General features: G+C 33.5%; 1 protein-coding gene across 2 annotated transcripts in view; it reads left to right on the top strand.

Moving 5' to 3' along the window:
• Nucleotides 1-11,094, top strand: part of LOC149075224 (E3 ubiquitin-protein ligase RNF10) — a 28,740-nt gene that overhangs the window by 16,404 nt on the left and 1,242 nt on the right. For both annotated transcript variants that reach the window (XM_089242511.1, XM_089242510.1), the window contains exons 10-14: nucleotides 816-941; nucleotides 1,638-1,771; nucleotides 2,006-2,120; nucleotides 7,461-7,562; nucleotides 9,517-9,639. In XM_089242511.1, the coding sequence (XP_089098637.1) occupies nucleotides 816-941; nucleotides 1,638-1,771; nucleotides 2,006-2,120; nucleotides 7,461-7,562; nucleotides 9,517-9,639 (600 nt within the window). The remainder of the gene's footprint in view (nucleotides 1-815; nucleotides 942-1,637; nucleotides 1,772-2,005; nucleotides 2,121-7,460; nucleotides 7,563-9,516; nucleotides 9,640-11,094) is intronic.

Below are 11,094 nucleotides of genomic sequence, written 5' to 3' on the forward strand. Positions count from 1 at the left end.
AATATGTGTATTATCTGCTTCCAGTGCATGTTTTGTGCAGAATTTCCTGTTACGCTTATTTAAGAGATAAACTTATTATTATTCCTATTACTGTTAATCAAAGTACTGAACCGTTCTATTCCAGTATGAACCTATTGGTAAATGGTATAATCTGCACCTTGCATATCCAGTAATTGTTATTCATTTAAACTGGTGCTTTGAGCATTTCCAGACAGTTTTTCATGTTGATGGGAGAGGGGGTTTAAATGAACAGAAATTTCAGTTGAAAAGGGTGTGTTTTGCAAAGGTTTGAGTGCCGTTATTGACAAAAGTTTTGACAAGAGTTTTTTAAGGAGAAGGGATGTGTGTAATTATCTTAATTCCAGAAAGGGTTGAGACAATGATCTTTCGGCCTTTAGAGAAGCTGAGCTTTTGGATCTATGAGCCATATGTTCAGATTGGAAAGTTTAAGCTTCACAACTGATCCGCCACACTTATTTTTGCTACTTTGTTGCAGAGTTACATAATTTAATGTAGCTTTTCTGATATGTGAGTCATAGGCCAGGATTACACCATAAAAATTTGATGAATGATCTTTTACAAAACTAGGAAAAAAACAATATTAGTTACATTCGCTCAAATGTAACTGATTACCTTATTGGTTGAATTTTTAAAATTTTATAAAAGATGTTTTATCAAGCTTTCCCTGCCATAAAAAAAAAGTATATCTGGTGTGTATCAATTCATCTTCTGGAAAGAAAACTTGATGCTTAGAATTTTTGATTGTTTATGGTGTTAAATTTGATAGCATTCATAATAAAGAAATTTTATTTCAGGTATCAAAATCAAAGAGTATATCCCAGAAACTGCTGTGACTGAGTTTGAGGCAGATATCCAAATGACTGATGACAATAACCCAAGTCATGATCAAGATGATGGTTCTTTTTTCCATTTCTACCAAGGTACCTTTACCATCGTGAGGCATTTTTAAAGTATCAGCAAAAAGTTTAAATAGTTGACAAGCATTGTACACTTTGATAATATGCTGCTGGAGAAATTATTTTTGTATTAAAATTGCCAATTCACTTACAAGCAAACTCAGTAATATTCACTTACAAGCGAATTGGCAAGAAATTCGGATGCTCTCTGTTTGACGAATCTGCAATAAATGTAGTAAAACCTTGTGTCCTAACATAAATGCATAGCAGAAAAAGGGGAAAAACACAGAAGAGTAAGACAGTATAAAAGATAAGGTAATAAGAATGTGGGTACAAAGTTAGATTTCTTTTCACCCTCACCCTACCTGTTCTCTTTCACTCTTATAAGAAAGATATATTATATGTGAGGAAAAATCAGGGTATACAAAAAACCAAAATGAAAAAAAAAAAATTGTGAGGTTGCAACAAAACTTAAAGATGATCAGGCGAGGGAAAAGAAAACAGCAAGCTTGTTTGAATTCATTCCACTGGTGTTAACACGCAATATTACGTCCTTTGATCGTAAAGTAGTTAGTAAATATTTATGCACATTAATTTTCATACATTTGGAGTAATTCTTTATCGCTTGAGTACGGCATAGTTTGATTAGCCGACTAGTTTAAATATCTGGAACAATACAATATTTGATATCCACAATTGTAACATAACTTTTTATTTCAGCTGAAGATGGACAACATATATATCTTCATGGTCTAAATGTAAGAATGTTGATTAAGGAGTTTGGTTCTCTCAAAGATTCGCCGCCTGTAATAGAAGCAAAAGTTCTAGCATTAGAAAAGGCATCCATGACAGAGGTTCATCTCATTTTTGTTTCATTTATTCACGTCTAGATTTTGAAATTGAAGAGACATTTTCTTAATATTTAATCTGTATAAGAATTTACTTGTGAATTATCATCACGAAGCTTCTACTATAGCTTTTGAAAAATTTCCCGATTATAATTTAAGTTTAATTTTTGTGTTTATATTGGAAGTTTTCATGGTATATTATACAGGCATTTTATTCACTTTTGCTCTTGCATATTTCAGGAAATAAGGAAGCGTCTCAGATATCTACAGCATATTCCTTTAACGTGTGAGTTTCAAATAGCAGAACTTCAACTCAACCCCATATTATCGCAACCAACTATACAAGAATTTGCGGGTAATTTCTATTTAGACTGTTTAAAATTTTATTTATTCAAGTGCATACCACGTCAGGGTCATCCAATAGTCTGTATTATGGACTAGGACAGACTGGGGAACACACATTAAAAGAGTGGCACCTCTCAAACCACTAAACACTGGTACTCAAATCTGGAATAATTGTTTCTAGTCTCATCCAACTGGTGCTCTACTAGCAAGACTGCAACACCCAGTTTAGTAAATATCCAAATGGACTGAGTGAAAGGTGCATTCGTTGACTTAAACAAGTGGAAATAAGTTACAGCATTTTGAGACGTGGTTTTCGTCTTGTTGGTCTTTGATTTGATGTATGTAATGTAACCATTTGGTGTATAATTTAGGAAATGGTATACTAAATTGCTGGAAATGTGGGGATATTCAGAGCCCAAGTTTGTGGTAATTTGATGGTTTCTTCTAATGTGAGGGTAGTTGGAACAATATTAGTAGGAATTGATGTTTGAATTTTATTACTTCTAATGTGTGGGTTGTAATTGGCATACATCAAAGCACACTTTTATTTATTTTTGTGACATTAACTGCTTTGTTATTGGTGTAAGTTCTCCTTCACTGGTTGATTCTGTTTAAGCCAGGGCCACACTCGTGCCAAGGTTGCCCCAATGCATTCTAATGCATTCTAAGCCAGATTTTCAATGATGGGATTTCTCCTACCTGAACGGTAATGCCAAAGGTATATGAATAGGTCTTTTATAAGTTGAGGATAATAGCTATACTGAGTATAAAAGGGTATGAAATTCAGGAAATAAGTTTTCCGTCAGCAGGAGTGGAAAATCTTTTACAATTTCCAACATCTGCTACAATTTTCCCCGGTTTGCTATATTCTGCTACAAAAATGCCAAAATTTTAAAATTGGGCACCATCTTGTGCCAAAAACAAAATTTCCCCTTAAGAAGTTGCGTCACAATAGAAGCTGACTTTTCGATGACTTCATTTGCCCTCCTGCAATTTTATTTCTTGGTGCTGCAAATGAAATTAGCTTGAGGCCCCCCTCCCCACCCTAGGATTCGGTGCCTAGGCTTCTGAAAACATATAAAATTGGGTCAAAATATGCAAATTAGTGCTCATCTACAGAACAATAAAAAAAAAAAAACCCTTCAATTGCTTTTTCTAGCTATTTTGAACTCCTATTTTCTAAACTCCTTTGATTTATTTTCACAAAAAATTCAATCCAAGTACATCTGTTTTCACTTTTTATTTTTAACTGATTTGTGATTGCTCTACATATTTTATTTTCCAGCATCTTTAACAGATTTTCAGTCTCTGGTTTTGCTTCTAAGTTTTCTATTAATTTTCTGCTATTCATTCTCTTGATAAGTCATTTCTTTTATGCCATTCACCAGCATACTTAGTGTTCAATCATAAATGGTTTCCAGCTGCGCATTAATTAAAGTTGCTTTGTCTAGACCATGGTCATGGTTGGTTTGAAAGGTTTCTACATATATAAAATTGATTTTATATCTGTGTGTGTGTGTGTGTGTTCTCTATATAAATCTACAATTTTAGATTGATCTTCATCAAATTTTGCATGTATACCGAATGGGACCCGACTTTAAGGATAGGCTACTTTAAAAGTTCGTCAGAGCATGGCAAATATATATGCCTTGCACAAAATGGGTGGAAAAACTGTCGGACAATAATGGTTTTTGGGCCTCAACAATCATTTTCAGAACGTTTACTTTGGTTACCATGGTTCCCTAACAGTGTATTTCAGACGTGTATATGCCTTTATAATGGTTTGCCACTTTCAATCCGCTCAGTAATGACGCTTTTTAAATAGACCTCAGAATCATCATCAGTATTACGTTGAGGGTAAGGCAAAGGATGATCCCCATAGAAATCAGTGTTAAAATTGTCGATTTTACTGCAGAAATGCAGAATTTTAGTGGGGTTTCCTGCCACATAAATAATTTTAAAAATTGAATTGAATTCTCAATTTTTGAAATATTTAGTTTGCTTTAAGATATGAAGCCCAGGAGATTAAATATGAAGTAATTAGCCAGACCTACTTTTGAGTTGGATATCCATGCAATAACATATTGATTTCAACTTTTTATTTATATCTTCTCAAGCATGAAAATTAATGTCTCTGTAATGTCTTTTAATATTCAACTGCATGAATTCATATAGTTTAGGTTTTAAAATTAATTATGGAGTCCATATAAAGTATAGCGAAGAAATTTCACAGCTTTAATTAAGCATTTTTTGAAGCAGAAACAGGCAGATTTATAACTTCAAGTTCAAGGGGTGGGGAATCGAAGTACCTAACACCCCTTAAAAAAGAAAAAAAGTACAGGGTGTTTCAAAAAAGAAACTAAACTGAAGAGATAAAAAAACTGGTAAAGGTATGTGTCTGCAAATAAAGAGATATGGAACCAATCAGAGTACGGCGCTGCAGTTGGCAACGCCTATATGACACAACAAGTGTCTGGCATAGTTGTTAGATCGGTTACTGCTGCTACCAGGAAACACGTTGCCTGGTCTGACGAGTCTCGGTTTCAATTGCTTCGAGCTGATGGACGTGTACGGGTATGGAGACAACCCCATGAATCCATGGACCCTACATGTCAACAGGGGACTGTTCAAGCTGGTGGAGGCTCTGTGATGGTATGGGGCGTGTGCAGTTGGCGTGATATGGGACCCCTGATATCTCTAGATACGACTTTGACAGGTGACAGGTACGTAAGCATCCTGTCTGATCACCTGCACCCATTCATGTCCATTGTGCATGCTGAGGGACTTGGGCAATTTCAGCAGGACAATGCGACACCCAACACGTCCAGAATTGCTACAAAGTGGCTCCAGGAACACTCTTCTGACTTTGGACACTTCCGCTGGCCACCAAAATCCCCAGACATGAACATTATTGAACATATCTGGGATGCCTTGCAATGTGCTGTTCAGAAGAGATCTCCACCCCCTCTTACTCCTACGGATTTATGGACAGCCCTGCAGGATTCATGGTGTCAATTACCTTCAGCACTACATCAGACATTAGTCGTGTCCATGCGACGTCGTGTTGCGGCACTTCTGCGTTCTCGCTGGTGCCCTACACGATACTAGGCAGGTGCACCAGTTTTTTTGGCTCTTCAGTGTATTATAAGAAATAGTTATTATATAATATTATACTTCAAAAGAAGAAAACTATTATACATTTCCACCTATGGAGCAAAATATCTTTAGTACAAAACAATGCTGGGATTATCGTTTACCCATTTTTGGTACTAAGTTTAGATATGTGAAGAATTTATGCTGAGGCGCGTGTTGATCGTCTTTTTTTAATACAGTTTCCCGATTATCTTTGCCATTGTCAAAAGTTACCTCTTATCAGGACTCAAGAATCGAGCTCAATCAACACCTACAGAGAAGAGGAGAGGGATGTTAGCTCAATAGGAATGAAAGTATGTAGGGGGGAAAACATGTACATAGAAATGAGTATGTATTCTTGAACAGTTTGAAGAGAGGAAATATATTTCTCTCTTTTCTTACAAGTATGTATGTGAGTGGGAAAAATACACAGGTATTAGTGAGAATATAAGCATGGTCTCATGTTACTGATTTACTTGTAACAAATTACTTAGGTTTTTGCTAAAAGAAAAAAAAAACGAATGAGATATAATTTGTGGCCTGACTAAAAATGAGAAATAATTTTACGGATGGACAAAGTAAATGACGGAAATAATTTGCAGACCGGTGACAAGTAAATAAATGAGAGAAATAATTCTCAGTTCTGCTGACAGCTAAAATAGGAATAACAACCAGTATAGAGACAGTGGCCACTATGCATTCTAAATTAAATGTAAATCAAATAGAAAATTACATAGCCACTATATGAATTTGGCAAAATGTTCTGTGGTTCGGCACCGGTCCGCTGATCAACAACTAAATATTGTTCATGATCAATTGTGAATATCGATCTCAACGATTTCCTGTTTTATATTCTACAACGTTGAAATTCATAATTTCTTTCAAAAAAAATTTTCTAAATATTGACAATTTCTCATTAAACTTTATTTACTTATTTTTATGTATATTTATATTTATTTTGTTAAAAATGAAAGAATGGCTTTTACTCTTCGATACGGTCAACAAATGCATAACTTTTAGATCAGCTAGTAAGAAAATTTCATTTACTTTCAATACATGTATTTACAGACTTATAAGTCAATGAATAGAAGATTTCAGTATCTACTTGGGGACGGGAGGGTGTTATTGACAGTGTTCGAAGGTTTCTGTGAAGCGTTTATCTATTACAGAGGTGCACACATATCTGATCTTTTTCTTATTTCCATACATGGATAATCACAGACAAATACACATGCACAAATCCTTTTCCAATTTAAAAGAAATTTTAAGACATGCGCAAATCCTTTTTCCAATTATTCTTGGAATCCAGAAAAGGGATCGCTTCAACTTCCAATTTGACACCAACAAAACTCGTCAGTGTTTTTCTTTTTTTAATGAAAAATAAACTATTTTTTTCACTAAAAAATAAGTTTTTTTTTTCAAACTCAAAGAATATTTTTTCATTTATAATGTTCCGATAGAATTGAACTGCCATACAAGACAATAATAGTGTGGTTTAAATAAACATGCGCAAAAATTTTCTGAATTTTTAAAAACCTAAAAAGGTTATATTTTATGGTGTTGAAATGCATAATTATGTAGCAAATGAATATTAAGAAAAACTGGAGTAATAAATTTTCATGACTAAACTCGTTTGAATAACTAAAATTTTGTTTTTTCTGCATGAATGTATCAATAGAGAAACGGGAATCAGCGCGGCCATGATTTGCTCCATTTAATGACTCATTCTACGTACGAGGTCATAATTTTGATCTTCCAAGAGACTTATTAACAAGGTTTGACTATAATTTTAGAATAAGTCTACAGTGTTGATTGCTTGTTCCATTTATTAGTCATCTATTAGTTGATTGTTAAGATCAGTTTATTACATTTTGCTTTATTTTTTTTAACATTGAAGAAATGAAGCAAATAAAGTTCAGTTCTAGTCAAGAGGTTGATTGATTAAAATTTTGATCTTATCCTCTTTCAGTTTTTAGTAAGAATTGTGCTTTTTTTTAATTGACCTTGGTGCATTAAACGCTTTTTTCGTCATATTGATCTTGATTGCCCTTGTATCTACGAAATACTTGACTTCGGGGTCCCAACACATGCCCCTTCAAGCTGCAACAGACTGTGGTTGTGCTCCTCAGGCTTTATGTAAAGGCATAATTTGTGATTTAGAAAAATGCTGATTTGTTTTTCTAATTGAAATTCTGTTTTTACTTTGTATATATCTCAGATGAAGTGGCTAAACGTCTGAAAATGAGAACTCGCAAAGCTAGAGAAGAAAGAAAACGAGAGAAATTTATTGAAATTGAAGAAAAGAAAAAGATGGGAATGTGTAAGTTTTCGCTCCCTCCATTGGGTATAATTCTTTAATTATAATTTTCAACCAAAAACTTATATTTTTTATTAAATGCTTCTGAATGTTGAGATTTTAATTTCTAAACTTCACACATTATATGAACAGTATGCTGCGAAAGAAATCAACCATCAAATTATTTGGGCACATATTCCAAATGTATAGTTTTGAAACAAATTTACCTTTTCAAGAAAATGCAAATATTTTATGAAATTAAATACAGTGGTACCATCTGATTGAGATTATTTTGTTCTAGAATTACATTCATTAGCTGAAACAAATTTTTTTACGAATTTGCATGAAAAATTGTTTGATTCAATCTGCATGCCACTTCAATTTTAAAGATAAGTTTTATAAATCTGTTAGAAGCACTATATAAAAAAGGGGCTCACTCATGTGAAAAGACTTTTTAAACTAAATATTTATTATAAACTTATGGACTGGGTGCAGGGTTGTATGCCAACAATAAAATCAATTTTGTTAGACTTTCAAGTTTCCCTAGTGTATTGCTTTTCCCAGGAGCTACAATTCTTTTGTAGATGGCCCTGCAAATGATGCAGTGTACCTTCACTGGTATTTTGGCACTTTTTTCTAAATGGACACTCTTCATTTTCCTATTATGTTTTTATTATCTATTCATTTTGCATGCAATGGCTCAGAAGTATTCTATAAGATAAAGAGGTATTTTCTAAAAAATGATTCCAAGAAAAAAAATTTGCCTCAAATGACAGCAATCTAAAAGTAATTTTCATGAAAATTCACTTCTCAATATATGTGTTAAATGTTCCACCAAAATACTTGTTGGCCAAGGTATCACTTTTATTAAAAATAACTTTTAATACAGTAATCAATGATGTAAAAATTTTATAGTGCTGTAATTATTAAAACATCTCAATTTTTTATTATACTTTTCAATTATCTGATTTGTCGCCAATCGCACACTTGCTCATCTATCCTGAATTGCAATTACAGCTGGGCCATTTTAAGTTAGCCAGATGACAAGCAACCTTCTCGATTTCATTTCCCTTCATTTCAATTTATTTTAACTACAAAATTTATTATTCAGATGGCAATTTCTTTCTCATCTGTGGTGGTAACTAGACCTTTGAATGCTTCAGTTGCAAGTAAACAAATTTATGTTTGATAACAGTGTGCTTAAACTTGTGAACAAATATGACTGTTGAGCATGAGACACGTTGAAGTGTACGTTTTTTTTTCAAGCTATATTATGTACTATTACATAACCATGCATGCATGCACCTCTTACACATTCCTCTACCGAGTTTCTAAAAAATTGTTACATGCCAGAATGTGTGTTCTGAGTGTATGTGTAGCCCTAATGTATTTATGTTGTCATAATTGTGTTTGTATTGTGTGTTCTTGCTGGTGTTGCCATCTGTCTTGTACATATTTTGACATAACGGTCGTAAATGCTTGAATTTTCATTTCTCAGTATCATGTTGTAGGTCTGCCTGCTCTCTATGGAGACACTTTTTTAAATCGATGACCTGTTTGCATTCACATCTCGAAGTTGTTACCATGTACTACTACTGAACTGTACACGCATCTCGTACACATAGTTACTATGTACTGCATTTTTTGCATGTAAAACCATGTAATATTTTTCATAGATCTGTGTTGCAAATTCTTATACGAGCACCGTGAAATGGTCATCAGCAAATAAATTGCATTTCCATTATTTGCAATAGAAAAATTTGATATAAGATGTTCATGCTGTAGTCAGCTTTTAAGGATGAATTAAGCTCCTAATTTGAGGTATCACTGTTAATAGTTGGTTAAATGTGATCATAGGAATAAATTTTTATAAGTAATTAGATGTTGAGTAAAATCTATGAGCATTCGTCAATATCAAAAAATAGTTTTTGTTGTTTTTTGAATCTCAACATTTTACAATTTTTTAAATTCTTTGCAGATCCGAGTCCTACTTATAACTTGAAGAGTTGTCATCAATTTCCTGTTTGTTTAGGAAATCCAGAGAGCTCAAAAAATGAGTCCTTTAATGCTCAGATAGATCATGCTACTGGTGGCAGGGAAGGTGAGTAAAAATAATCAACTGTATGGAGCAGGGGTTCTCAAACTCTGTGCCAGAGCAGCCCTAACAAAGGTTTTTTGATAGATTCTTTGTTAAACTGCGTTGGGGCATCATGGATAAGCGTTGATTAGGAAAATGGATGTGTTGCAGGGTGAAAGAGAACCCCTGGTATAAAGGACTACTGATGTTATATATATGTTGTAGGCTAATTGAAATACTTTATTCAATAAGCTTGGATGAAATTTGGGATTTTTTTCTCAAACAGTCCAATCTCTTGATTAACCCTCTAAACGGCACAGCAAAAAAAATTACCAAACTTCCTTGAAAATGGTAAAGCTGTTTTTGAAGTAGGCTCTGTTCCAGTTTTCAGAAGGTTCAAACAGAAGTCTAGGGAAAATTTTTTTGAGAAATCAACTTTACAAAAATGTCTAGGCTGAAATCAGTCTTTTGATAAGGCAAAATATCGCTTCAATACCACTCAAAGGGTTAAAGATGCATGGGCTGATTACATTAAACCCAAACAAAATAAGGCTTAATAAAAAGTGCTCGATACTTTTTTAGCTAGCCACATTTCAAAATGATTAGATGCTTTGTAATAGGCCAAATTTCTGTTTGGAAACTAAATTAAGTCTATAGTTTTCTTTATTGCAGTAGCATTTTCAATGTTTTTGCTATTCTAAAAGTTCAACTTCTGGAAATTTAAAAAATAAACCTTATTTTTCTGCAAATAAGAGCAGAGTATAGCTGCATTTTTTTAAGACTGCATATATAATTAGTAGGGGTCGGATTTCTGTGTCTTTGCATATTTTGCTATTTTTACGCGATAGAGCATATTTTCATAATAAGTATATTTTTTCCTTGCTGTTCCAATCTCACTTCAGACTGGCTTTTACCTCTGACGAGAGCTGCTAGAGCTAGGATTTTTATGCACTAAAAATGAAAACGCGTTACAGATTGGTGAAAAATCCTGAAATTCAGGTTTTAAACCAATAAGCAATGACGTTGATTTTTGGAGCATAAAAATACTAGTCCTTCAACGACACTAGTGTGTGGCTGTAAATAGATTAATCATCTAAATTGGTGTCTGTGATGGGAAAATTGGCTAAAATTGATCAATGGGGGAATTTTTTAGCGTTTGTGGAAATTTTTCAGAGTTTTGATCAAATAAAAATATTTATTCCTATAAGACCAAGTTCGATCAATCATGTGGGTGAAATACTTGACAAACATTCATGTTTTCAAAATTTTCTGGGTCTTAAAGGGTTATTTTAATTTTGTGCAATGCTTTTCTTAAGCTAAATACCATACTTGACTAGGTATTTTCACCTACAGATGGCAGCACATTAATTCCGAATTTGTAGAGAAAAACTTACTCAAGGGGGAAATTTTGGCTGGATGAGATTAATTAGTGAAGTAAAAAATTTTTTTTCATATAATAAGTAATGGTTTAAAATAATT

This window comes from Pholcus phalangioides, unplaced genomic scaffold (assembly GCF_987345545.1).
Source record: "Pholcus phalangioides strain wild (caught in Gottingen) unplaced genomic scaffold, Ppha-v1.0 ptg000015l_1, whole genome shotgun sequence".
NCBI classification, from domain to species: Eukaryota; Metazoa; Arthropoda; class Arachnida; order Araneae; family Pholcidae; genus Pholcus; species Pholcus phalangioides.